Source organism: Zea mays, chromosome 9, assembly GCF_902167145.1.
Source record: "Zea mays cultivar B73 chromosome 9, Zm-B73-REFERENCE-NAM-5.0, whole genome shotgun sequence".
NCBI classification, from domain to species: Eukaryota; Viridiplantae; Streptophyta; class Magnoliopsida; order Poales; family Poaceae; genus Zea; species Zea mays.
This window is the reverse complement of record NC_050104.1, coordinates 137,548,800-137,576,382: the sequence shown is the minus strand read 5'-3', so window position 1 is coordinate 137,576,382 and position 27,583 is coordinate 137,548,800. Positions and strand designations below refer to the sequence as shown.

At 45.1% G+C, this 27,583-nt stretch overlaps 4 protein-coding genes across 7 annotated transcripts; 3 read left to right on the top strand and 1 right to left on the bottom strand.

Annotated features, from left to right (window-relative positions):
- Window positions 1–3,336: 3,336 nt before the first annotated feature.
- Window positions 3,337–10,212, top strand: LOC103639168 (ABC transporter E family member 2). Its single transcript, XM_008661959.3, has 12 exons — window positions 3,337–3,683; window positions 5,169–5,254; window positions 5,341–5,438; window positions 5,574–5,691; window positions 5,844–5,933; window positions 6,301–6,605; window positions 6,684–6,879; window positions 6,975–7,157; window positions 7,764–8,033; window positions 8,645–8,890; window positions 9,589–9,721; window positions 9,795–10,212. Exons 1-11 carry the CDS (start codon window positions 3,581–3,583, stop codon window positions 9,706–9,708), a joined length of 1,815 nt encoding a protein of 604 aa, XP_008660181.1. The 5' UTR covers window positions 3,337–3,580; the 3' UTR covers window positions 9,709–9,721; window positions 9,795–10,212.
- A 2,415-nt stretch (window positions 10,213–12,627) lies between these two features.
- On the top strand, window positions 12,628–16,121 carry LOC103639167 (receptor-like protein kinase FERONIA). The gene has a single exon (XM_008661958.2). It carries the CDS (start codon window positions 13,104–13,106, stop codon window positions 15,768–15,770), a length of 2,667 nt encoding a protein of 888 aa, XP_008660180.1. The 5' UTR covers window positions 12,628–13,103; the 3' UTR covers window positions 15,771–16,121.
- A 4,167-nt stretch (window positions 16,122–20,288) lies between these two features.
- Window positions 20,289–21,135, top strand: LOC100281235 (photosystem II 11 kD protein). The gene has a single exon (NM_001154154.3). The coding sequence runs from the start codon at window positions 20,328–20,330 to the stop codon at window positions 20,829–20,831; it is 504 nt and encodes a 167-aa protein (NP_001147626.1). The 5' UTR covers window positions 20,289–20,327; the 3' UTR covers window positions 20,832–21,135.
- A 760-nt stretch (window positions 21,136–21,895) lies between these two features.
- Window positions 21,896–26,668, bottom strand: LOC100281573 (uncharacterized). 4 transcript variants are annotated; one of them, NM_001411825.1, is made up of 8 exons: window positions 26,554–26,641; window positions 25,902–26,058; window positions 24,001–24,925; window positions 23,736–23,818; window positions 23,538–23,658; window positions 23,267–23,440; window positions 23,063–23,170; window positions 21,896–22,509 (listed from the first exon to the last, which is right to left on the bottom strand). In NM_001411825.1, the coding sequence occupies exons 3-8, from the start codon at window positions 24,658–24,660 to the stop codon at window positions 22,210–22,212; spliced, it is 1,446 nt and encodes a 481-aa protein (NP_001398754.1). In that variant the 5' UTR covers window positions 24,661–24,925; window positions 25,902–26,058; window positions 26,554–26,641; the 3' UTR covers window positions 21,896–22,209. The 4 variants fall into 4 exon arrangements, with proteins under 4 accessions (NP_001398754.1, NP_001147964.1, NP_001398755.1 ...); NM_001154492.3 differs by having other exon boundaries at window positions 26,031–26,058; XM_008660354.4 differs by having other exon boundaries at window positions 22,017–22,509; window positions 25,902–26,046; window positions 26,554–26,668.
- Window positions 26,669–27,583: the final 915 nt, after the last annotated feature.

The following is a 27,583-nucleotide window of genomic DNA, read 5'->3' as shown; positions in this document are numbered from 1 at the left end:
GGTTGAGACCCGAGCGACAAACTTAGACCTATACTATATGACAGGAGTTCGAGACCCAGTATTTGGTATTTTTCGTCAATACGGCGTTGGTCAGTAGTTTGGAGTTACAAAATCTTCGCTGAAGACTATGACTAGCGTCTAGCTAGACAATCGGTTTGACCGTTTGAACCGAAAATTCAGTTTGATTTTGTTTTTAAATTTGGGGTTTCAATAACATAGTTTCTTACATAACAGAGAACCGACAGGTTCGATGACAGCTTTTTTTGGTGTTTGGTTAGAGGGACTAAAGATTAGTCTCTAGTTTTTAGTCTCATTTAGTTCCTTTTTTGCCAAACACTAGGACTAAAATATGGACTAAAATGATTTAGTCTTTAGTCATTCACATATGTGCTAAAAGAGACTAAACCATATTAATTCCACATTTATCCCTTATTTAGTTCAATTGTACTAATAGCAGAAAAATGTTAAAGGCCATTTTAGTCTTCTTATGAGTCATTTAGTATATTCTTACTATTTTTAGCCCATAAAACCAAACATGTTAGGCATGTTTGGATCGCAGCCTCACTTGCCACATTTTGCCTAACTTTTCTGACTAAGGTTAGTTCTTCAATTCGAACGACTAACCTTAGACAAAGTGTGGCATAGTTAGCCACGAACCAAACAGACCCTAAACTTTAGTCCCCTAACTAAACTTTAGTCCCTAGACTAAAGAAACCAAACATAGCCTAATTTGCTTTTTTCCTGTTTAAATAGAGAAGTAGACTAAAGTGGTTGCGCCACAACTTGTCTAATTTTTATGGCTAAGATTAATTCTTTAATTTGGGTTACTAAGGTTAGACATATTATATCGCCTTAAACAAAATCAAACAGTCTCGAAGCCTAGGCAGCTAACGCAAGATTGCTAGATTTGCGTTCTGTGTCGGTGTCGCTCGACGCGATAGCAGGAAGACGCAGATACTAGCACGGACGCGATAGCGGGAGAAATATGCATGAAAAGTACAGTGCATGCACGTGAGAAGGGAGATAGCGAGCCGGCCGAGCTAGGAAAAGATGACTACCGAGCGAGATAAAAAAAAAGAATGAGAGTCTGTTGGATCTAGTTTTAACCGTTATTTTTCTAATTTTATTGATACTAGTTAAATTAGTTAGCCCGCTCTTAGCTATACATGTCCAAACGAGTCGGACCTAACGGGTAGCCCGAAGCACGGCACAGGTTAGGCCCGACCTGTACCCGGCACGGCACGGTAGGCGACGGGCTCGGGCCGGCCCGGCACGACACCCGGGTCGTGCTTGGGCCTGAGTCGGGGCACGTCGGGCGGAGCCCGAGCACAGCCCGTTTAAGCTTTCGGCCCGTTCCAAGCCCGGCTCACATCAAAATATCCCGTCCCCGACTCCGCGTCCGCCGCACACATTCCAGTCTTCCACATTTTCGTCTCCTCTCTCGCCCTCGCCCTCTCCGTCTCCGTCACACTCGCGGACTCGCCCTCTCTGGATCTCCTTCGTGGAGTGGCTCCGTGGATCCGTGCTTTGCGCTCGTCGGCCGTCGATTGTCGTGTTCCTCTTGCTCCGTTGAGCCGACATAGCCCCTGTCTGTAAGTTCGACTACTTCTCGGCTTCTCCTAACCCTAAACCTAAACTGGTGAGTGGTGGTCGTCGGTGACTTTTCGGTGCTCTTGCTCTTACGATTTGTTACTAGATCTCTTGTTTCCTCTCGCCTTCTCCGTCTCGCTTCTTCGCTTAGGGTTTAGGGTTTGTGCCTCCCCGAATCTGTGCGACTGTGCGTGCCTCTTCGGCTCTCCGTCTCGCTTCTTTGTTCTAATCTGCTCTGTCTACACTCGTCCAATCCTCCTTGACCTCAAGCAACATCAGCTCTGCCCCTCTGGTTGCCCCTCGTCGACGACTCCGGTGCTCCGACCACTCAGGTGAAGTTCTATTTTCCTAGATCTACTACCTTTGTGCTCTTGATTTTGATATTTTGTATTTTATTTACACGATTTGAAGGTCGTTGAGGAACCGGTGACGTCGTTGAGGAGACGGTCAAGTATCCCTCCATCTCCATGGATCTTGATCAGGACGCCGAGGCGGCGGAGCGTGAGCTTGAGGATCACAACGAGCGTTTGGATGAGTTGGCCTTGTTTGGGATTGGCACTGCCACTGGGATCTTGATCATCTGTGGCGCTAACTTCTGATATTTGGTATGGTAAAGCCAAAGAAGATTATATTAGCGTTGTTGCCCATTATGTGAATTCTAATTGGGGTTTGGAAAAACGACTACTGGGTCTTAGGCCTATTGAGTCTGCACATACTGGTTCTAATATTGCTGAGCATATTTCTATGGTAGTAGATGATTATGGAATAGTAAATAAAATTTTTGCAATTACCTTGGACAATGCTTCTTCAAACAAAACTGCTATGTCTCTTCTTCAACCTATGTTTACTGGTTACCTTGACTTTGCCTGCAATGATATACTTGACTTAGATGATGGTGATGGTTTGAGCTCTATATTTTTGCATCAAAGATGTGCTTGCCACATTATTAATCTTATTGTTAAATCTGGTTTAAAGCGCTTGAAGCCTTATCTTAATGATTTTAGAACTGCTATTACTTTCTTGAATGCTTCTAATCAACGTATTGCTGCATACAAAATGGTTTGTTTGAGTCAGGGTTTTCGCCCTCGTAAATTTGGTGTTGACATGGATGTTAGATGAAATTCTACTTACTTGATGCTTAAGCATATTGTTCCATATAAAAGCACATTATCTGTCTTTATCCAAAACAACCATCCACTCAGTTCAGATGGTTCTCCTTTGTTAACTGATAACCATTGGTACATTGCTGATAAGTTGTTGTCTTTCCTTGAATTGTTCTATGACTCAACTGTTGCACTGTCTGGCCTTTACTACCCTACATCTTCATTAATGTTGCATCATATACTAAAAATTGGTAGACATCTAAATGCTTTTGAGAATGACCATCTGTTCAGAGAAGCTGTTATTCCTATGAAAAACAAGTGTAATTGCTGGCAGATTATGTGTGTAATTGTGAATTTGTGATATTGTAATTGCTGGCAGATTATGTGTGTAATTGTGAATTTGTGATCTTGTAATTGCTGGCAGATTATGTGTGTAATTGTGAATTTGTGTAATTGATTTTTACTGGTATCTGGGCTAATGGGCGGCACGACCCGTTTAGAGGGTCCCCGTGCCGTGCTTGGGCTCTAAGTCCGGCCCGTGGGCGGGCCCGACCCGGCTCGTTGCTGTCTGCGTGCTGGGCCTAATCGTGCCCGGGCTGGGTTAGCCCGGCACACCCATTTGGACATGTATACTCTTAGCTCTACCAAAGGGCCTTAGATTCATATTCATTTTTTTATTATCAACTAAACTCTGAGTCGTGAGTTCTATCTATCAAAAAGTCTCGTAGGAATAGAGAATAAGGGAAAAAAGTCGGACATAAAAACCAGAAAAGGGGCGTCGAACCTAGGGTTTCGTCTGTCTCCCGACGCCGCCGCTAGGCTTTGCGCCTTTGCCTGCATCACTCGCTCATTCGGAGCCCCTCTCTTCGCCGGCGTCGTAAGAAGAGATGGCAGAGCGTTTGACCCGTATCGCCATAGTTAGCGAGGACAAGTGCAAGCCCAAGAAGTGCCGCCAGGAGTGCAAGAAGAGCTGCCCCGTCGTCAAGACTGGTAAAATCCCTTTCCCCGCTCCGTAGATTCGGCGATTCGGACTTTAGGTTTAGATCCTGACGACTATCTCAGGATCCCACGAGGAATCCGATGATAATAGGGGAGATCAGTAGGAATTTTGGGAGGAGGTGGGGTAGGGTTCGGGTTGAGAGAAGGAACATAGAGAGAAGTAAATCTGATTAGTCTGTTCTGGACTTCTTGTCCCTATCCATCCGGCGCAATGGGGTTAAAACACCCCTGCTACTTCCGGTCCAGGTTTGCACCAAGTCATACGTACGCATACACATAAGGGCATGCATGCATATGCACATACAGTTGAAGGAAAATAGAAGGCTAATACTAGGTTCTCATCTGTAGTTGATAATTGACTAAGTAAGAAACCTGAAGTATGATCCACACTGAATGGAACACCCGAACTGCAGAAGTACATTCTTCATATATATTGCACAGTTGACTTTTGTTTAGTGCGAGGACAGCATTCCCTTGTAAATTCATATCAGAAAATTGCAATAGCCTTTGAGTAGAAGATCAGCAACATCTCACATTAAAATATGGTTCCAGCCGTTTCCCAGGAAGAAGCTTCACATCAATGTTCACTGTAAAAAACATAGGGCTTTTCAACATACAGTATTGACTGAATGCGAGGCTGAGTGACTTCTCGCATAAGAAATGTCCTAACACAATCATAGTCTGTTATGACACTAACAATCTCTAAAGGTTGGCCAATTTACTGACGATAGCTCCATCACACTGCTTCACCTCAACAATTTTAGGTGGTGGCCACAGATGCATAATCCGTATAGCTACTGCATCTTCACCACAGTTCTTGCCCAACAATCAAAGTGCATCCCCAAATCCTTCTTTGACATCAAGGACGAGGGAAGTCAGACAACCATAGTGCAACTCATCAGTTATGTCGAGCACTAGAGAAGTTACCGTGCTCCGTGATCATTCCTTCATACAACCAAGACCCTGGCTCAAAAATATACAGCCAGCCTAAACAACCAAATGCTACCTTCAGTATGGTATTTAGCATCATGAACTCCAGGGTCGTATGGTACGCCATGACAGTACGTCAGTACCTGACCAACCAGAAAATTTTGATATGGGAGGGCTTTACCATCAGGGAACCTGTTCACGCATGGTGAATTCAATGTTACAAAGGTTTTTTGTTGATTCGTAATTCGTTGTTCCCCTTGCAAGGTCCGAGGAATCGGAACCACTAGCAGCTGAAGCGTCAATTTTTCAGCTGTAGAAATTTGGTTAATATCTCTTGTTTAGTGAATTGAATAGAATTCTGGCACATGCTGCTGGATGTATAGTTCGTACTGTAACTTGTGAAGGTCTCGTGTCCAAATACAACATCATCCATTTCGCTGAAATAGATACAGTATATTGTTCTCTTCCCTTTGTTGTTCTGCACATCATCTAGTTTCTGGCTTGGCATGGATCACTTTTATGACAATATTCTGTTTTACTGTTTAGGGAAGCTTTGCATTGAAGTGACTTCGGCGTCGAAACTCGCTTTCATTTCTGAGGAACTGTGCATCGGTTGTGGTATCTGTGTAAAGGTAGATTTCTAACTTACTCCAGGTAACTGTGTATGATGTGCCTATTTGATGTAATGCACTTCTTGCTTCTGTAATCTCTGTTGCAGAAATGCCCATTTGATGCCATTGAAATCATCAACCTTCCAAAAGACTTGGAAAAGGATACCACTCACCGGTATGGGCCTAATACCTTCAAGCTGCACAGGTACATACACTCATCTCATTTTAGTGCTGGGTGTATTTGTAATATTTTTTTGCACTATTGTTCATTAGTATGTTTTCTACTAATCTGGCTTGAAGCTTGGCCGTTTTGGAGCACTACTGATCTAGCCGCCTGCAGGTTGCCTGTCCCGAGACCTGGTCAGGTTTTGGGCCTTGTTGGAACAAATGGAATTGGAAAGTCGACAGCTCTTAAAGTGTTGGCTGGCAAGCTGAAACCTAACTTGGGGCGCTTCAAAGTATATTTTGATATCTGCTCCATACCTAATTCCATTTTCTTGTTTGTTGATTCTATATTAATGTTTTTTCTTTGAGGTCTCTTTTTTTCTTTCCTTCAATATAGAATTATAGACCTCAGAAAAGATGACATTTTACCTGTGCTATTGTGCAGAACCCGCCTGATTGGCAGGAAATTCTTACATACTTCCGTGGGTCTGAACTTCAGAACTACTTCACACGCATATTGGAAGATAACTTGAAGGTCCTGTTTTTCCACTTCAGGAAATTCTTACATACTTCTTGTTGACTACCACTATGCTCTGGGTATTTTCATATGCTCTCTTTGGTATTGCCTGTTTTCTATCCCTACAACATGTGCAATGATGTGCATATTTTTACAATGTTTGTATTACATCTGAAGTTGCAAGCAATGGATGATTACAACACTATAAAGATAAGAATAGTTGTCGCTTAATAAATTTGAACAGTCATGCATATTTGTTCCTTGATTGTTGCTATACCTCAGTTTATAACATACCAAGAACCTGATAGCACAACATAGGGAAGTTTCATGTAAGTTTTTTTAATGTTTAATTGTTCTGACTTCTTTGGACTCTTTATTTCCTCAGGCAATCATCAAACCGCAGTATGTTGACCACATCCCAAAGGCTGTTCAAGGGAATGTAGGACAAGTGCTTGAACAGAAGGACGAGAGGGATATGAAAGCTGAACTGTGTGTTGATCTTGAATTAAACCAAGTTATTGACCGAAATGTAGGAGATCTTTCTGGCGGTGAGCTCCAGAGATTTGCAATAGCAGTTGTTGCAGTGCAAAATGCGGAAATCTACATGTTCGATGAGCCATCAAGTTACCTTGATGTGAAGCAGAGGCTGAAAGCTGCACAAGTCATCAGGTCCTTGCTTAGGCCCAACAGGTAACACATTTGCTATCATGATTTTTCAATAGTTTTTTCATTGAAATTCGTTGTCAACATCAGCCTGTTCTGTTTCAGCTATGTCATCGTTGTGGAACATGACTTGAGTGTCTTGGATTACTTGTCCGACTTCATTTGTTGTTTATATGGCAAGCCAGGTGCTTATGGTGTGGTTACCTTGCCATTCTCGGTCCGAGAGGGTATCAATATTTTCTTGGCTGGATTTGTTCCAACAGAAAATCTTCGGTTCCGAGACGAATCTCTTACATTTAAGGTAACTTATGCACATGCTACTTGAAATTTCGTGATGGAACTTGAGCTCCTTATGTTATCTTGGAATTTTGCCTTACATTACTGTTGTACTTTAAGATTGCAGAGACTCAAGAAAGTGCTGAGGAGATTGAGACATATCAGCGGTATAAGTACCCTACTATGAGCAAAACACAGGGGAATTTCAAGCTTACTGTTGTTGAGGGTGAATTTACCGATTCTCAGATTGTTGTTATGCTTGGTGAAAACGGGACAGGGAAAACTACCTTCATTAGAATGCTGGTAATGCCATCCCTCCTGGCCTCCCTCTCTGATATGTTTATAATTTTAAGTTCTGGAAAAAAATCTTGTGTTGTCTTGTATGTAATACTAGAAAGTTTTTTCAACCTCCCATACTGTTCAGAAGAACATTCTTGTTATTTGGCAGGCATATATCACTGGCTTTATACTGTTTGGTTGCTTTACAGTAGTGAGATGCGGTTATCGCTGTGCTCGACTGCTAATTGCCACATGAACACGTCAAGGGTAGACCTTCTGTGCGCGCAAATGCAGAGAGCCTGCCCCCTCCCCCCGGCAAATGCCGCCCACTTGAATATGTCATTGTTATTTTTTTCCTAATGTGGGAATTTGTTGGTGCTGCAAAATCTTATGTGATTGTGTTTTGATCTGTAGTGTTATTCTTGTGTGGGGCTTAGTTTAATATTTGCTTGCTATACAAGAGTGCAAATCTCCTATTCAGATGGATCATGTTGAGGGGCTAAAGACTTCATTTTTCTTTGATTGTATTGTGCTATCAAGATTTTACCCCTGCATTCCTTTGATTACTAGAAAAAATGCACAAGGTCTGTGGTGCTTTTGTCACTTTCCTAATTTGTTATGTACGGACAGGCTGGGTTGTTGAAGCCAGACACAGTGGAAGGAACTGATATTGAAATTCCTGAATTCAATGTGTCTTACAAGCCCCAAAAGATTAGCCCGAAATTCAAGAACACCGTGAGGCATTTGCTACACCAGAAAATTCGGGATTCCTATATGCACCCTCAGTTTGTGTCTGATGTAATGAAGCCACTGCAAATTGAACAACTCATGGACCAGGAGGTTGTTAATTTATCTGGTGGAGAGCTCCAAAGAGTTGCTATATGCCTCTGCCTTGGAAAGGTAATATTGTTGTTCTGTTTTATACGTTGCTAGTGTACTTGATTGGCCTAATATACCATATAAATAATGTTTTATTCCCCTGTGTTTTGCTCATAGTAGGGTACTTATACTATATGGTATATTATATACTATATGGAATTTTGCTTTATATTATATATTATACTATAGGATATATTATATATTATGTATATGGTATATAATATATCATTATAAATAATGTTTTATTAGCGATCCAATTCAATATACGGTGTATTTGTAACGTTCTATAATTGTATAGTTGTACTCATTTCGTGTATCTATATTTGCATATTGGTCGCCGTCCATGCATGGAAAATATAGTGATGTGTGTGCTACAAGTTGTGATAATGCAAAGATTTGTTGGCTAACAGTATAGTCCCTATATAACAAGCATGACACCTTTTCATTTCTGCTACTTCTCATTTTTGCACATCTTGGATACTATGGTACAGTCCAGTGCTCCAGTTATTGATGATGCCTGGAACCATATATCCCTAATACTTTAATGACGCTCAGCCTCTAGATACCACTAACCTTATATCATTTGGATTGATTGTCAGCTTCTGCACACTTACATTGTGGTATATGTTCAGCCTGCAGATATCTATCTGATTGATGAACCAAGTGCTTATCTTGATTCGGAGCAGCGTATTGTGGCCTCAAAGGTTATCAAGAGATTCATTCTTCACGCTAAGAAAACTGCATTTATTGTTGAGCATGATTTCATCATGGCAACATACTTGGCTGACAAGGTCATTGTTTATGAGGGGCGACCTTCTATTGACTGTTCTGCCAATGCACCACAGTCTTTAGTATCCGGGATGAATAAATTCTTATCGGTAAGTGCATGATAACAAAATATGGACTGTTACCAATAACATAGCGTGCTCTTTGTTGGTCCAGCCTTATGCAGTTCTCATAATTTAATCTTCAGTCATACTATATATCTGCACTTCAAACTTTTATGGGTTAATTGTATGCATGCCACTAAACTTTTGCAAATTTAGATGGTTAGTTCATTTTGATGCTATGGAGTGGCATGAAAATGCACTAGTTTCTAACTTTTCAAAATTGGAGTTGTATATTTCTAATTAACCCAACTTTTATTGGCCTGGAGTCTAGCTTATTACCCTTTACATTGGTTCCTATAGTATTAACCTAGGATTTCATGGGTTGTACAAAAACATAGAATTACGTGCACTAGTTTTCTTTTGATTTTGGTGTAGTATCTCCATGTTGGTTTCCAAAAAAGATGCACTAGTTTTCTTTTGATTTTGGTGTAGTATCTCCATGTTGGTTTCCAAAAAAGATCCAACCAACTACAGGCTGTTTATAAACGAACAGGACTGTGACAGACCAGGCTCTTCAAGACCTTACTAACAGCTTGATGTCTAACAAAAATCTTCAGTAGGATTTGAGAACTCGAATATATTTGCACATAAAAAACCTGTTGCTGTATCTGTGTCATTGCTTTGATTTCTTCATCATTGGCTTATCTATTTCCCTGCACTAACTTCACTTGCCATTCTTGTGGTAGCATCTTGACATTACTTTTAGAAGAGACCCGACCAACTATAGGCCACGTATAAACAAGTTGGACTCTACAAAGGACAGGGAACAGAAGTCGGCCGGGTCCTACTACTACCTCGATGACTAATGAGGAAGCACAGGTTGGCATATATCTGTGTATTTTTTCGTGCACAGAACTACCTATATGTTCACTGACCCTTTTTCCTGCTTCAGATTCTTCTTGGAGAGCCATATGGCGCATAGTCTTTCGAGGGCGCGGAGAGTGCGGAAACGAGAAGCTACTATGAAGCTACCACACTACATGGCATGAGACTTGGTTGCAGGAGTAGAGTGCGCCGGTTATAACTTATAAAGCAGAGCATGCTGTGTTGATACTGGTTTTTTTTCCCTTTTTGGCTTGACCTATATGAAGAAAAGGATTGGCGTTAAAATGGTATTGTGAAGGGAGAGGTTTTTAAGCAAAAATGTTGTACCGTCGTTTTGCCATCGAGTATATTTGACCCTCGATTATATAGATCACATTAAATTTTTGGAGCAACAATATGAAATCTCGTGACAAGTCGTTGTGCTTTTTGGTTCTGATTGTAATTCATTCTTGAGTTTGAATGATCAAGTACGCTGGTTGCCGACAGTTTGTCCATTTTGTTGCATTTTTTTCCAAACGTTATTTACTCTGTTTATATATCTATTAAAAAACATAAATTTGGCAACGATACGGTGCCCTCGCCTGCTCTTATAAAAAAAAGGATGGACTTAAAGTCTCGACAGTCGCGTTTGGTTCAACAATTGGATCGCCCTTTAAATAGGGAAAAACTGGTAGTGCCAGCCATGTCACTCAGTCATGGCGTTTTTTTATGTATAACTGTTTTAGTGACTTGGCAACCCTTTATAGTTTATATAAAAAGAAAAAAAACCAATGCAACGCCAGCCATGCCACTCAGTCATGGCGTTTTTTTTATGCATAGGCAATGCCTCAATCGCGCAGCTGCCAGTTCTATCGTCAGCCATTATTCTGCATATTGCTCATGATTTTCTTGTATCCTTGCAGGCAAAGAAGAGAAGCAGCAACGAGGCGAAGAAGGGATACGTGCACCAGGAACCCAGCAGCAACCATGGCACTGTTCTCTTCTGCAGAACATGTGCCACAGTCTTTCTAGATGGTGAGTTCTGATTTCTGAAAGTTGCGCTGATGCCCATCTGGGCGGAGAAGCATGGAAAGGTCATATTCAGGACCTGGATTCAGCTTTACCCGCACTGCTCTGGGCGGAGAAGGGCAAATTGTGGAAGTATTGTCTGAATGTTAGGCAATCACATGTGAGCTCCCAAATGAATTGGTAGCCAGAATTTAGAATTTGGAGTGTATACTACCTTAGGTAACCGAATGTTCCTGTGGAGCTGTGATACTCTGCTGCCTGCTGTGGACGTTTCGTTACTGGTACCGACTATAAAAAGGACATGTCTTCGGCAATTAGTGTCTGGCATGTGCTTTTAGCACTGCTGTCTGCTTCCTAAACGACGGTGCAAGTGCATGTCTGCAGCAAACGAGTACATGTATGAGAAAATGCTACATCGGCGTGAGCGTGAGGGAGGATGTGTTTGCCCTATCTCCTTCATTTTGACTGGATGACTCTGTATACTCTGATAAATAAGTTTGTCCATCTATGGTATACGACGGATTACTGTGAAAGCATAAAAACATACACACTCAACCGACCACCACATCCTTCACAAGCTATTGGTTAGTACTAGTGTGGGCAATGAGATCATTTCTCTAAATTTTAGGAAGAAACTCATAATGTATCACTCAATCTTGAGGTAAGTTATTTTCTCAAACAAAAACACGTCATTACCTTTCTTCTCCCGGTGAGGCTTTGTTTGGTTATTTTAGTATTGACCCTAATCTACATGTGTTGAGGTAAATTGAGGTATAAATTAATTTAAGTTACACCTAATCCACCTCAATACACGTGGATTGAGCTCAATACTAGAATAACCAAAAACCAAACTAGGTCTTAAATGAGTGCTATGTGCAGATATGAGTGGTCTTATTTAATAGGTCACACCTTAATGGTCTTACTGAATTTTGGGCTCGGGATAAGTGGAAAGATTAAAGAAACTCCGGACAAGCAAAGCACTGCACCAAACAAAATACTAGTGGTATGGCTCAAGGTCAAGGCTCAAGTGACCAATACCTGACGATTTTGCTGATGAGATAATACGCTTAGCTGAATGATGATCAGTATGGCCATCGTCATGGCGCCAAACAGCTTGGTAATGGCGGCAAACAGCTTGCCAAGACATTGCAGGTCAAAGCTCAGGCTGTAGACCGGAGACGGACGACTTAGTGACTAAAAGTTTAGTTTATGTCACATTTAATATCTAAATATCAATTATGAGTGTTAAATATATACTTAATTACGTTTAATAATTGATCTTGTCTTCTAGACTTTATGTGTAATTAGTTTTATAATTAAATTATATTTAATACTGAGGACTACTATAGTTGTGTGGGACACCCCGTATTCACGAAACACGATTAGGCGACGAGACGAGAGGGCGGCGGTGGCCATCACGACGCCACGAACAACCCGCATGCCAGATTGCCAGCAGTAGGTAGGGCCCAAGTGCGGGGCCACATTCCGTGTGATCCTCATTCGACGGCCCTGATTGCGCCAGCGCACATGACCGGAGAATCGCCGTCTCTATATTAAGCGGAGGGCAACAACGCGCCCGCGCGGGGCCCGCCAGCCGCCGGTTGGCTCGCGTTTGGCCACTCAAGCTGGCTGCTGGCTACTGCCCGCGGTTTCGGCCCCGGATACCGTGCCCACGTGTCAGTGGAACACAGTCGAGAAATCTGGCTGTGTTGCGAGTTTTCAGTGTGAGTTGTGACTGTGACACTAGCATTAGCAAACCGTCCGACGTTAGTACGACCTCATTAAATCTGAACAGCACTGGCACGCGGGACCCACCCGGCAGTCCCGCCCCCGCACACGCACATGGCCGCGATTCCCACCACCGCGTCGCCGCTACCGAGCAGGCTCAACCGAGCACGGCAGTGCGAGCTGTCCTGTACTCCTGTCCACCACCACCACCACCCGGCGCCACCGTCCCCCATCGCACCGCATGGTCCGCACCACACGGAACTGGCGCCCACGCCAATGCACGTCGGGTCCACCCGGTGGCGTCCCCACCTACCAGCGAGTCACCACCGAAACGCGACCATCGCGCCGACGCGACGGCTGTAATCAACAGACGGGAGTGAAACTAGCGAGCAAAGAGCACAGCGGAGCAGGGTTGGTCGCCGTTGCTGGCCTGGCCTCGCTCGCCCCCTCCCACTTAATGCCGCACCGCCCGTAATCCGGAGGCTTCCCCCTCCCCCTTCCTTCCCCCACCCGCGGGCTGCTGCTGCCACCTTCTCCTCCCCACAAGGCTCACCTCCGCCGCCAACCCCGGCCGCGAATCCACCGCAGATCGGCCTCGGCGCGCCGCTTGATGCCCGATCTGTAAGAGGGGCTTGCCACCATGAGGGCCTTGCTGCTGCTGGCGCTTCTCCTGGCCACTTGCGCCGCGGCGGCGGCGCAAGCGGCCAACTCTACGGCGTTCGTGCCGCGGGATGACATCCTGCTGGACTGCGGCGCGAAGGGGCAGGGCAACGACACGGACGGCCGGGTCTGGACCGGGGACGCGGGCTCCAAGTTCGCCCCGCCCGACAACCTCGCCTCCGTGGCCTCCGCCTCTGGCCAGGATCCCTCGGTCCCGCAGGTGCCGTACCTCACCGCGCGGGTCTCGGCCTCGCCCTTCACCTACTCCTTCCCGCTTGGCCCGGGCCGCAAGTTCCTCAGGCTTCACTTCTACCCGGCCAACTACAGCAACCACGACGCCGCCGACGGCCTCTTCTCCGTCTCCGTCGCCGTCCCGGGGGGCAAGCTCACCCTTCTCTCCAACTTCAGCGCCTACCAGACGGCTGCCGCGATCACCTACTCGTACCTCATCCGGGAGTTCTCCGTCAACGTCTCATCCGCGACGCTCGACCTCACCTTCACCCCGGAGAAAGGCCACCCGAACGCCTACGCGTTCGTCAACGGCATCGAGGTCGTGTCGTCCCCAGACCTCTTCGACATCTCCACTCCCAACATGGTCACCGGCGATGGCAACCTCCAGCCGTTCCCAATCGATGCTGGCACTGCGGTGCAGACTATGTACCGGCTCAACGTGGGAGGCCAGGCGATTTCGCCCTCCAAGGACACGGGTGGGTACCGGTCCTGGGACGACGACACAGCATACATCTTTGGCGCTGGCTTCGGGGTCAGCTACCCGAAGGATAACAATGTCACCATCACATATCCAAGCAATGTGCCGGAGTATGTGGCGCCAGAGGATGTCTACGGCACAGCGCGCTCCATGGGGCCAGATAAGAATGTGAACATGAACTACAATCTCACATGGATGTTGCAGGTTGATGCTGGATTCATGTACCTTATCAGGCTGCATTTCTGTGAGATCCAGTACCCGATCACAAAGATCAATCAGCGGGTCTTCAGTATTTACATTAACAACCAGACTGCAGTCAAGGATGCTGATGTGAACGCGTGGGCGACCATGAGTGGTGCTACCACCCTTATTGGCACTCCAGTGTATCAGGACTATGTGGTGACCACATCGGGTTTAGGGGCCATGGATTTGTGGATAGCTCTCCATCCGAATCCTGACTCAAAGCCACAAATATATGATGCTATCCTCAATGGAATGGAGGTGTTCAAGTTACCGCTTACAAATGGTAGCCTTGCAGGGCTCAACCCTATCCCAAGTGTTGCCCCGATGACTGGTGGGACAGCTAAGAAGAAGTCAACTGTTGGGCCTATCGTCGGTGGAGTGATCGGAGGTTTGGTGGTTCTTGCACTTGGGTATTGCTGCTTCTTTGTGATCTGCAAGCGGAAGAGGAGTGCTGGGAAGGATGCAGGCATGAGTGATGGACATTCTGGTTGGCTGCCCCTGTCTCTTTATGGCAATTCACACACTTCCAGTTCGGCCAAGTCACACACTACTGGTAGCTATGCTTCATCTTTGCCATCCAACCTGTGCCGCCATTTCTCTTTTGCTGAGATCAAGGCTGCAACAAACAACTTTGATGAGTCCCTCATCCTCGGTGTGGGTGGATTTGGCAAAGTTTACCGTGGTGAGGTTGATGGGGGAACGACTAAGGTGGCTATCAAGCGTGGCAATCCCTTGTCTGAGCAGGGTGTGCATGAGTTCCAGACTGAGATTGAAATGCTGTCCAAGCTCCGCCACCGTCATTTGGTGTCACTGATTGGGTACTGCGAGGAGAAGAATGAAATGATCCTGGTCTATGATTACATGGCTCATGGTACTCTCCGCGAGCACCTGTACAAGACCCAGAAGCCACCTCTTACCTGGAGGCAGCGTTTGGATATCTGCATTGGTGCAGCTCGTGGGCTTCACTACCTTCACACTGGTGCAAAGCACACCATCATCCACCGGGATGTGAAGACAACAAACATCCTTCTGGATGAGAAATGGGTTGCCAAGGTTTCAGATTTTGGTCTGTCCAAGACTGGCCCATCTATGGACCATACTCATGTGAGCACAGTTGTCAAAGGCAGTTTCGGATACCTTGATCCTGAATACTTTCGCAGGCAGCAGCTCACAGAGAAGTCTGATGTATACTCTTTTGGTGTTGTGCTGTTTGAGGTCCTCTGTGCACGGCCTGCCTTGAACCCTACTCTTCCAAAAGAGGAAGTTAGCTTGGCGGAGTGGGCGTTGCACTGCCAGAAGAAGGGCGTTCTTGATCAGATTGTTGACCCCTACCTGAAGGGAAAGATAGCTCCACAATGCTTCAAGAAGTTTGCTGAGACAGCCGAGAAGTGTGTTTCTGATCAGAGTATTGACCGCCCTTCGATGGGCGATGTGCTCTGGAACTTGGAGTTTGCCCTTCAGATGCAGGAGAGCGCGGAAGAGAGCGGAAGCCTCGGTTGTGGGATGTCGGACGAGGGCACTCCCCTTGTGATGGTCGGGAAGAAGGATCCAAATGACCCGTCGATCGAATCGAGCACCACCACCACAACCACCACTTCTTTGAGCATGGGCGATCAGAGCGTCGCGAGTATGGACTCGGATGGGCTGACGCCTAGCGCCGTCTTCTCACAGATCATGAACCCCAAGGGGCGGTGAGGTAAAGCTGGTCCCATTCGTTACCTTGCATTCATTCAGCATGTTTTTTTCACGAGTTCGTGCTGTTACGGTTCTCTCGAATTAAGAACCAGACGTCCGAGAATTGTTTCATACTAGATATTCTGCCTTGCCCTGTACTTCTTCCCCAGTATTGCAACGACTGTACATCTGTTGGCTTGTATTGTACCGCTGCTATTGACCCAACTAGTATTTTACTTTATGAGAAAGTGATGTGCACGAACTATTGTTATGAGTGGTCGTGTGACGTGCTGTTAGGAAGGAGTCTCGACTCTGAATTCGACATGCACACTTGATAATCAGTTTTCAATCTGAATGGGTTGCGAGAGCTGATAGATCGTTGTCAGAACTGAGATTGTGTCGGTCTTTGCCCTCCAGATGAATTCCAACTGTCAAACAATTTTTATAGACCGTTTCTGACGACTAATCGAGCTGGCAGCTGAGATATTCTTCCTTTAGACAAAGTGATTCTTAGAAAGCTGTGGACATTTCACATCGGATTGTAGGCGGTTCACGTTAAGGTGTTATGGACACTAATATACTACTACCTCCATCCTTTTTATTTGTATAAAAATGAACTGCAAAACGTCAAATAAAAAAATGGAGGGAGTAGTTTTGTGTGTGTGTGTGTAGTGGGTGTTCATTGGTTGTGTGATGGTGACTAACAAAATATGGCGGGTTATGCTTCATATACCTCTTGTTTCGTGCTGTATTTGGGAAAGATCATGTAACCAATGCTGATGACGCACTGGATCGTGCCCTTTTAGTTCCACTGTCTTGGCACTCACTGGCAGTTGGCACTTCTCTTTCGCAAGCTCGGTCCTTGGACCCATCTGAGCTGGGAGGTTGTTGAGACGGTTGTTTCGGTGCAGTCGAGAAACGCTGCCGAGGTGACGGGAGAGACCCCACAGTTTCGGTCTCGGGCCCGGAACAGAGGCGACGAACAGTTTTGGTTTCAGAACCATATGGCTGTTTCTCTAGATAGCTCGATATGATTGCGTTGTTGATTCCCGTGTTCGCGTCCGCTCATGTATCAGTCATGTGCCCAATGATCGTGCTCTACTCCCATCTCTACTCCCATCTGTGAGCTGTTTCTTCTTCCGCCTTCTGGCCGCACCCAAGCGGTACGGCCTGGCTATTTCAAATTCCAGCAAGAAGCTCCGCCAGCTCCCATTATCCTTCCGATAAGACTGCGTCGGCATCCTGATATCCAGCTTGGAATCATGAGTAATAACAAACGACGTGTGTCAGTGTTACTCTGCAATCTGCATCAGTTATGCGCCTAACGTTGTGATGAGCAAGTCGTCGGACTATTCGCTTTAGATTAGCCGACTACTGCAGCTCTAATATATAGAAACAAAAAAAATTATAAAAACAGTAAAAATAGGTACAAATTAAAGTCAAGCGATTAGACCGCATCTTTAAAAAGGAAAAAAAAGATTGGTGATGATGAAGTATGTCCAAAGATTCGGTGTTAAATAATAATACCGGAGCCTGATCGACACGCTCCAGTAACTTATCTTCTGGCCCGACATCGTCTACGCCGTCCAGCAGTTGTGTTTGTATATGCACACCCCGCGAGAGCCCATCTTACCGTCCAAGTGGATTCTACGCTACCTCCGTAGCTCCCTCGACTATAGCCTCCTTATTCGATCATCCCCGACGTACTGCTATATGTTTCTTCAACTCCATATTTTTTTTTTAAAAAAAAAGCAGGTGTCCGCGAACTTAAAATGAATGGTAGGTTAGAATTTGTATTAGATAGTTGTTACTGCCCTTGTTCTTTGTGGAGAATCAACAAGAATGGCTTACCATTTTTAATATATTTTTTCTAAGCTTGCTAAAAAAGTTCTTTTTTATTTGTGTGTGTGTGTAATTTCACTTGTTAGATGAATATGTCATATGCAATGGCTGCAAGAGTCCGGATACCATTCTTTCTAAAGAGAACAGACTGTTCTTCCTCCGATGCGAGCAGGTAAATTGTTTCATAATGTTAGCATTCCCAATTCTCTCTGGTTTCGTCATGTGATTATTTGTCGCGTAATATCATTGTCCTATTATCTGAAGTGCTTCTAGATTAAACACTGCCTATGTGCGTTCTTGCCTGATCGGCATGGCTTAGTGTCCTTGGCAAAAGCTTGCTTCAATGAGAAGTTGAAAACTGGAACAGTACTGAACAGTACTCTGGAATGGATATAGTCTACCCCTAAGGCTGAGTCCAGTGCACAGCCCCCCTCTCGCCCCTGCCACGTCAGCTCTCGCCTCCACTCTCGCCTCTGCTGCTCCAGTGCACAGGCTGCAGCAGCCTACAGCCTCAGGCTATAGCCACATCAGCTTTTCTATTTCAGAATTAAGTAATTCACGCGGATTTATTTCAACGCTCAGAAAACACACAACATAATATTTTTATTGAATTAAAAATTACAAATTGCGTAATAATTAAAATAAAATTACATGACGATTTAAAAATACATAATAATTAATAGAAAATTACATAAATCTAATGATTATTATGTCCCATACATGTTCAACCAAATCATTTAGTAGTTGTGTATACATCGATGTGTCCGTCATCTCGTTGTCCATTTGAATCCTAGCTGCTAGGCTCGGGGTTGCATTGTAGTAGATCGACGGGTCGACTGTAGAATCAACTGTCTCATATGTCTCGTCTAAATCGGCATCACGCTCGTCATCGATGATCATATTGTGCAAAATGACACATGCACGCATGATCAAACCAAGAGTACGTTGAGAGTAAGAACGTCCAGGAACTGCTATAATGTTGAACCGAGATTTCAACACTCCAAAAGCGCACTCAACATCTTTGCGCCATGCTGCTTGAGCATTTGTGAATAACTGATGTTTCTCACTTTGTGGAAGCGGAATACCCTTGATGAACACCGGCCAGGAAGGGTAGATGCCGTCGGTTGATGTAGCGTCAACGACGCTTGGGCCTGCTCGACGACTCTTCATTGAGGTTGAGCATAGCCTCCTCCATGGCTGCTTGCAATGCATTGCAGATTGCCCCTTCGGCTCCTTCACTTGAGTTTGTGCTCGAGGAAGACATGACGTGAAGATGAGTAGAAAAGGCGAGTTTGGAAGAGAGAAATGAGATGAAATGGTGTGTGAAATGAGCTCCACCCGGGTAGGGATATATATAGAGGGATTGGGGATGAAATTTGTAATTTTTTGCAATTTTTTTCGAATTTTTTGGACTCCAAACGGTCAAAAACGGCTAGTTGCAACGGCTAGCACACGTGGACCAATCAGATCGCGACACGTGGACCAGTCAGATCGCGCCACGTCGCTCTCGCCCGCGCTCTCGCCCCGCCAGTGCCTCGCCTCCCTCTCGCCCGCCTCTCGCCCGGGCGGGCGCTCCAGCGCGGGCGAGAGCGAGGCGATATCGCCCGCTCTCGCCGGGCGCCAGCGCCATCGCCCGGCGCCGGCCTCTCGCCCGCCTATCGCCCGCGCGCGGGCGGCAGCGGCCTCTTCTCGCCCGCGCTGCCGCCCGCACTGGCACCAGCCTAAGGCATAATATTGGTGATAGTTCATGGGAGTCACTGTTTCTGACTTTTAATTTTTCCCTGCTACTCCCTTCGTTTTTTTATTTGTCGTGTTTTAGTTAAAAATGAATAGTGGACGGCAAATATTTGAGAACGGATGTAATATTTGATTTTGGTTTTTTCAGCCAGGGGAATTAGAGATTATGTACATCTACAGAAGGGGTAACCATGGACTGACTTTGCATGTGCATTGCTACCACCTACTTTATATCTATTGCATTGTGATTGCTATAGATCTTGCCTCTGATGACTTGCATGATCTGAGGCATCACCTTACTGCCAGTTGTACTGAATTCCCGTGGTTCAGTTCAGACAAAAGGCAACCAAAACCCAAAAGCGCATTAGTCTTTTGTTTATAAACTTTGCCTGTGATGACCTGTATGATAATAATTGCAAGAGCTGAGGCTTCAAACATGGTCGTAATTTATCTTCATGTGTGCATTTTCATTTCCAAGTGAGCACATAGTAGTTGCAGAGCTTGGACGCTGCTGGTACATTCGTTCAACTCTTCTGGAGTTGCCTACATTGTTTGGTCAGCTCCCATCAAGGCTGTTTGGCAAACGGTCGCTCTGTTAGCTGTTGCTCCCATCAAGGCTGGGTTCGTAAGGCTGGATCTTAAGGAACCTGCTAGCGTATGGACCCGCTTCCCGATCATGACAACGCCAACTAGTTTGCCGTTCTCACCAAAGTTGTTGTTCCTCCACCGTTTACTGGATTTGTGCTGTGAATTTACATGCGATGAGAGGATTTGTGTTTTATGGGAGCTTCCTGAGTTGGACGAGACGTGTTTTGCTGCCATGCATGCACTATGGCCGCCGCCCTATCCCCCGAAATCTTGCGAGCCCATACAAAGCCTGCCAAGAAGAGTAGTCGGGATAAGGGGATAAGCTGACGTGTCGCCCTCCCACAAACCAAAGTGATAATCTCACTGCTCAGTCCTCCCCTCTCTTGTTCCGCCGACCCCACGCCAGTAGAGATGAGGGCCACATCGTCCCCAGTGCCCGCCGCCGTCCTCGTCGCCCCCTCCTCCGCCGCCGTAGCAGTGAAACCTCGTGCCGCAGCGAGTGGCGGCGGAGGCAGCACAGCAGGCAGGCGCGACGTGCTTGCCGCCGGTACCGGGCTGGGCGCGGCGCTGCTGCTGGCGCTGGGGCCGGCGCGCGCGGCGGACGAGGAGTACGTGAGCGAGACGAAGGAGGTGATCGGGAAGGTGCGGTCGACGATCGGGCTGGACAAGTCGGACCCGAGCGTGGCCGACGCGGTGGCGGAGCTCCGGGACCTGTCCAACTCGTGGGTGGCCAAGTACCGGCGGGAGAAGTCGCTGCTGGGGCGTCCGTCGTTCCGGGAGATGTACTCGGCGCTCAACGCCGTGTCGGGCCACTACATCAGCTTCGGCCCCACGGCGCCCATCCCGGCCAAGCGCCGCGCCCGCATCCTCGAGGAGATGGACACCGCCGAGAAGGCGCTCCAACGGGGCAGGTAGGCCAAATCCCAGCGAAGCTGGCCCGTTGCAGGAACGCGAGTGCCCAGCTCGGCGACAACGCTACCATTTTGTTTTTGTAACTACTGCGATGCATTCGTCGTCGTTGTTTTCGCGGCTGGGAGCGTGTGTTGTGACTGTGGAGTAAAAAGTTACCGAGCTTTTGAGCTGAGTTTGCGACTTTCGGTCACATCTTGTATCAAGCTGACAATGACATGGCGGTGAGAACACTCATGGATGAGTCTGGGAGATATGTCCATCGTCCGTCCCGGTGGCTGACATTCTTGCTTCTTTTTCGCGTTGCCAATGCGCGTTTTCTTGTGTTCTTTTACGCCAATCAAACAAAATGGTGCTATGGTCCATGTAAAATACTAGATTTGTAGAGTGAAATTTTAAATAGTGAATGAGATAGGAGATATAATAGGGGAGGTACGGTGCTGAAGATAGCCTAAATCCCATGGAATCCAATGATCTCCGCCACTCTCACCTTTAGACTGTCTCTATATCATCTTCTATTTTAAACTTCACTCTCAAATAGTGTTATCTACAGTATCACATCCCCTGTTTTACACGATTTATCGAAGATGGATCACCACATATGGTTTTAGAGCTAATTTGATGACAAAGGATTTGAAGGTGATCCATAGGAGAGAAAATCCCTTGTTATTCAAAAGATTTCTTCCTCCTTATGAATAGCCTCCAATTACCTTGTCACCAAACTAGCTTAGTAGCCCTTAACATATCTTACCTAGCTCGGCCTTACATAGTGTTTAGTTCTAGGGACTAAAGTTCAGTACATGTTACATCGAATATTTGATGTCAAATATAAATATTAAATATAGTCTAATTATAAAAATAATTATATAGGTAAAAACTAAAAAGAGCTTTTTTAAATTATTAATCTATGATTATCAAATATTTACTGTAGCATCACATTAGTAAATCATAAAATAATTAAGTTTGATAAATTCATCTTATCATTTAGTTTTTATCTATATAATAAGTTTTATAATTAATTATATTTAATATTTTTAACTAGATGCTAAACTTACATATCAACCCGTCACAAATGGCAAACAGCGCCACGGGAAGTAGAACCAACGCATGCCCCGCACACCGAAAGTGTGGATCAGCTTGACGGTGTCTAGTTATCACAATATTCACCAGTGAAGATACACAAACAAGGAATGGCAATAAGCAAAAACAGAGGATAATAACCATGGCACTTCAATAGGAACTTTTTGGGAATCACCAACCAAGTTGTTGTCCTCAATAAGGTTAGATCTCCAACACTAGTGTCTTGATGAAATACATAGGATTCGGAGTCAAAAAGATAAATATTTGAACTCCGGGGCAGATCTCAGACCACGGAAGCAGTTCCTCAGCCAAGTGGGCTCGGCTTTTGGAGGAACGGTGCGGGCCTCACATAACTGTACCCCACAAAGTTGCTGTTGGCTGCAACAGGGCTGGCCACTGGAGAGTCAAGCACGGACATGTTCGTCCAGCACTTGTCAAAGTTTGCGATGCAGGTCTTGCCAGCAACATTCGGCCGGAAGCTTGGCTCGATCTGCCGGGCCTCGAGTCTCTTCCAGTTTACAGACTTGAACCACTTGTGCTTCTGGATTTCATCACTGCCGCCTGGTCCGCTTCCCAGCCGCCTGCCAGCTTCTTTGTGCAGTAACTGAAATAAATAACACGGTGTTGAGAAATATGACGTGATCATTGTAAGACAATCTGCTGCTGTCCTTGATTGTTTTGCTGCAGCAGGAGTTTTACACAATAGGCCAATTCTGTTGTCCCTCTATCTACTGTTGCAGCATGGCAATGGTGCCAAATAGTGGCTGATCTCAGCCCAATAGTAGGTAACTGTAGCAAGTAGTTACAGTAAAAGTAGTGTACTAGTGTACCCTGCAGCTGGTGGCTAGCTAGAAACTAGAGTTGTAACCAGTTGGCTTGGAAAATGAAAAGAAACTCAGTTTGCTGCACCTATAGACTCGGTTGCCAACAATCAGATGAATACCCGAAAAAGGGAAACATCCTGAGATGGAATGGTAGCGTGATGGGCATCTTTAGATCAATCCACCTAAATCTGGGGCTCCACAAGCACATCATACATCATCGCTCTTATTAAGATTTCAGAATTTTTAAGTTTACCAAACAGTAGGTTCTAACAAAAATTACAAAGCTGGCTGAACAAAATACATAGAAGCAAGGTAGACACAGCAGCAACTTACTCCTTTCAACAGAGAGTGAACTTCACTAGATAAATAAGTTGGCAGCTTTATCTTCTCCTTTACTATCTTCTGTTGAATCTTGCATCTGTTTCCACCAACAAACGGTGGCTGCAACACGTAGCAAAAGAATAAGGATGTAAAAGATGAGACTAAAAAAAATCTCATCTGTACCTAAACCTTCCAGCTCAAAAAAAAAAAAATCACCTTTCCCGTAAGCATTTCAAAAAGAAGGATTCCCACACTCCACCAGTCTGCAGCCTTATCATGACCTCGGCCCTGAAAAATTTCTGGGGCCATGTACTCAACAGTACCACACATTGAGTTTGATCTAGTGTTTTCATCAAATTCTTTTGCCATGCCAAAGTCGGTCAGCATAGCCTAAACCGTCGACATGTCAAGAAGGGCGGAAATTCCAATTAGTGTATGAGCAGAATGTGATATAGGATGGGGAGAGGGTATATTAACAGATCCTTACATGACCATCAGCATCCAGTAAGATGTTCTCAGGCTTCAAATCTCTATGCATAATACCATTGGCATGGAGGTGGGCTACGGCAGATACAATTTCAGCAGCGTAGATGCGTGCAAGCTCCTCCCTACAAGATAAGTGGTAACTTAATAAAACTAAAACCAGTAAAATCTTGATAGGCACAAAGTAGATGAAACTAACTACCTAAATAAACCCTGGTGGTAAAGCTGGAAGAAGAGATGACCCCCGTTTATGAAGTCCAGGACAAGGTAAAGTCGGTACTTTGTCTGCCAAAATAGGTGAGTGATTAATACTGGCCAAAAGGATACTACAAAATGTATAGCATCTGAACATGGCAACAAAGAATAAGCGCATAAATGACAATATTTCAGAAGGATAAATGACAATATTTCAGAAGCGCGTAAATGACAATATTTTACAAAATGTATAGCATCTGAACATGGCCTACCTGAAAGGAGTACCTCAGCTGCACGACGAAAGGATGGTCAACCTTTGTCAGTATATCTCTCTCAGCTTTCATGTACTCAGTGTGATTCTTCTCCACAACCTTGTCCTTCCTCATAACTTTCATTGCATATATTTCAGAAGTACCTTTCTTTCTCACCTGATATACTTTGCCAAATGCCCCTCGGCCAACGAGCTTCAGAACTTCGAAGTCGTCAAGTCCAACACCCTCATTCTCCTTTTTTACATCATCAAACTCATCATCACTAAAGGACCCTTGGTTGATTTGTTTTTCTTTGGAAAGGCACTCTGAAATTTCCAATGAGCTGTCTTTCTTGTGTAATGTAAGCTTGCTAAATGGCAAAGATTGACTAACAAGAGATGATGGACCAACAAGGGAATGGGATCGTTTGACAATGACATCAGGGTCATTGTAAACCTCATCGTTGGACTCAGCCACAGGTGCTGGACTGCCCAGAGTGAGAACACTCACTTCTGTGTGTGTATGGACAGCACTAGGCCCAAAAACATCAGAAAAATCGAACTCAACATTTTCAGAAGGCACAACATCTGAGGATCCCCCTGGCAGAAGGATCTTCCCTCTAAAAAGCTTGGAGCCCTGTGCACGCGTCACTGTGACAGAGGTCATCTCAGAGGAAACCATCTTCGAGAACCTATGAGATTCCGCAAGATGACTAGGAAGTCTTGGGCCACAATTTAAGGAAGGCTCCTTCCACACATTCCCAAGACAACGGAAGATGCAGGGCTGCGAACAATGGCCTTGAACAAGTGGAAATTGACGAAAACAATTGGGAACCCAAGAAATCCTGGAAGGAGGCAGGGAGGGAAGCTGCCGCTGTTTCCCGCTGAACAGGAAACGTTGGATGCCGCTGTTCTTCCCGAATTCATGAGATCAACTTTTATATGGGCTGCAGGCAGAATAATAGTATTGTTATTTTACAAAATGGGCAGCTTACTTAAATTAACAATGAGGAGGGTACATCAGTTAATAACTTCAGGCTAGGATGATTGTTGCATAATTCTTGGGCATAAAATTGGTGACAGTCTTCAGTACAAAACAATTCCTGAATTCATGAGATTAACTTTTCTATGGGCAGCAGGCAGAATAATAATATTTTTATTTTACAGAATGGGCAGCTTGCTTGATGAACATTGAAGAGGGTACATCAGTAAATAATAGCTTCAGGCTAGGATGATTATTGGATAATGCTTAGGCATAAAATTGGTCTCAGTTTTCAGTTCAAAACACACAAACCATACGATTATTATAACATACAGTAAATGTTCATATAGTGAGCCTACAACCTCACGTTTAACTGGAAACAACTTACCATTTCACCCCAAAAAAATGGAAGCAACTTACGTTCTCATAAACTTTGATGTATTTTGATTTTGTGGGAGCTATGGCAAGTAGACTAATGTTATCAATTCGTCCGATAGATCCTAGTTGTCATGGCACTGATCAGCCCAACTAATCAAGATTAGTCGTGATTAATCATGACTAATTGATGATCGCCATGCCATCAATCAGCCCAACTAATCGTGATTAGTCGAACAAACTGATAACAATTATGCATGAGCATAAAGTAGAGTATATGGTTAAGCGTATTCACATGATAAGGAGGAATTCACACACACACGCGCGAGAATGATGCTAGACATGTATGACCTCTGTTATCGAATATTTATCGTCCACTAGTTCATTTTTAACTAAAATATGACAAATCAAAACGAACATAGGGAGTATTTAATATGTATTCAGATTCTATAGAGGGAAATGCCCAAATGACAAATTATGGTAACATCGTAAGTGCAAGAAAGGTACAATTGAGACTGTAGAACAATTGATCAAAGATTGAAACTGTGAAATATTTTTTTGTCAACCTGTCAAACATGCTACATTGGTTGGTTGTCAACTTCGAAGGATGACACTTTCCAAATTTTAGTCCCTTACACACAGCTGATCAAAGACCAGAAAACTCAGGTAGAAGCGCTCTGAACCGTACAACTCACCAATCCCTAGCGATATCTGAAAAAGGACCTGTCAATTAAAGTTGGGCCCAATCAGCACTGGCATTCTTATTCATCTGCAACGAATCTGTATCACCTAGGAGCACATCGATAAATATTCCGGTAGGCTACACACAGAATTACACTCCATAACCTAAATTACACAAATTTAGGCATATACATACTACGATAAAAAATACCCTCCCTTCCCACCCACACGGTAAATCCTCAAATCCACAGCCCCTGGTATGGTCTCTAGCAGATCCATGGTATGGTGGAAGAATAAATCCCTACAGCTCCAATTACCCAGACGAATCCTGACACAAAACCAGATCGCAGGAGATGTAGCGCGCACCACCCCCACGGATGGTTAGCGAAACAGAGTTTTCAGGTGAAAAAAAACGGGAAAAGATGACGCGAAAAGGAAACATCTACTAATCGGGAAGCGCGAACCTGACCAAGCGGGAAAGAAAACCGCGGCAGAGGAGGGAGAAGACAACGGGATTGAGGAGCCGGAATCACGTACCTCCGTAGAGAGGACGGGCGGCGACGGGAACGGTAGGCACCGGCGACGGGAACGGTAGGCACCGGCGACGGTTTGCTCGGGCGAGCTCGTGCAGTTACGCGGCGCGGGAGTTATTATACTGCCAGCGGCGCGGGGGACGCGGGGCTCCGAGGCCGAAGGCGGGGAGGGGACGCGTGGCGGTATTGGATTGGTTGGTTTCGTAGCGGCTCAGATCGGGAAGGTCGGGTCGGGGCCGGAAGCGGTTGTTCCGGAATCCGGACAGCTCCCAAGATTCGTAAAAATAAATATAAAAAGATTCTCCAACTCTTCGGTTCCCTAAAATTCAGATATATCGAGCATCTCCAATCGGTTCCCTAAAATTTATATATATCGAGTATCTCTAAGAGGTTTTCTATAAAAAATATTCTATAAATTTAAAACTGTCATGTTTCAAGGATTTAAGACAACAATAAATAGTTAAGATGAAACAAAGACATGCGACACTTTACAATCGGAGGAAAGCCATAGCCATGGAACATGGGGAAGAGGTTGGTGTTATGTCCTCACCAGCTAGGTTTACTATGGCATATGGGGCAATACAACAAGGTGTAGTATATTTGTGGTACTTCAAGGTATAGGGCAGTACAATAACGTGTAGTATATTTGTGACACTTTAAGAGGTGTCCTATAGTTTACTGTTGGGACTTTTTTCTCTAAATTGAGCCTTATATTTTAACTAGGTGAGTGACCGTGCGTTGCAACATAAACATATTACCACAACAACTTATGTACAAATGTGTTACACTGTCACGAGAAAATGTTTTATAATCCATTTATAATCCTAGCTATACATAAACTTTTGTCGGCGTTTCGAGACCGGGGGGTCCCTAAGCCGACGAGTGAATGTGCCGCGTGCCCCAGCCCAGATGGGTCGAGCGCGTGGGCGAGCGCGAAGGGGGGAAGCGAGGTGGCCGGAGACGGGCGTGAGAGAGGTGGAAATCCCGCGGCCTTCGTGTTCGTCCCGCGCCCAGGTCGGGTGCGCTTGCAGTAG

Excerpts from the sequence above, each read along its gene's own strand:
- LOC100281573 (XM_008660354.4), bottom strand. The coding sequence starts at position 24,660 with ATGGTTTCCTCTGAGATGACCTCTGTCACAGTGACGCGTGCACAGGGC. Across the intron at positions 23,171-23,266 it reads TTGAAATGCTTACGGGAAAG|CCACCGTTTGTTGGTGGAAA; the intron begins GTGATTTTTTTT and ends TACGTGTTGCAG. Across the intron at positions 22,510-23,062 it reads TTCACTCTCTGTTGAAAGGA|TTACTGCACAAAGAAGCTGG; the intron begins GTAAGTTGCTGC and ends TATTTATTTCAG.
- LOC103639167 (XM_008661958.2), top strand. The coding sequence starts at position 13,104 with ATGAGGGCCTTGCTGCTGCTGGCGCTTCTCCTGGCCACTTGCGCCGCG.
- LOC103639168 (XM_008661959.3), top strand. The coding sequence starts at position 3,581 with ATGGCAGAGCGTTTGACCCGTATCGCCATAGTTAGCGAGGACAAGTGC. Across the intron at positions 5,255-5,340 it reads GTTGTGGTATCTGTGTAAAG|AAATGCCCATTTGATGCCAT; the intron begins GTAGATTTCTAA and ends TCTCTGTTGCAG. Across the intron at positions 6,880-6,974 it reads ACGAATCTCTTACATTTAAG|ATTGCAGAGACTCAAGAAAG; the intron begins GTAACTTATGCA and ends TTGTACTTTAAG.
- LOC100281235 (NM_001154154.3), top strand. The coding sequence starts at position 20,328 with ATGAGGGCCACATCGTCCCCAGTGCCCGCCGCCGTCCTCGTCGCCCCC.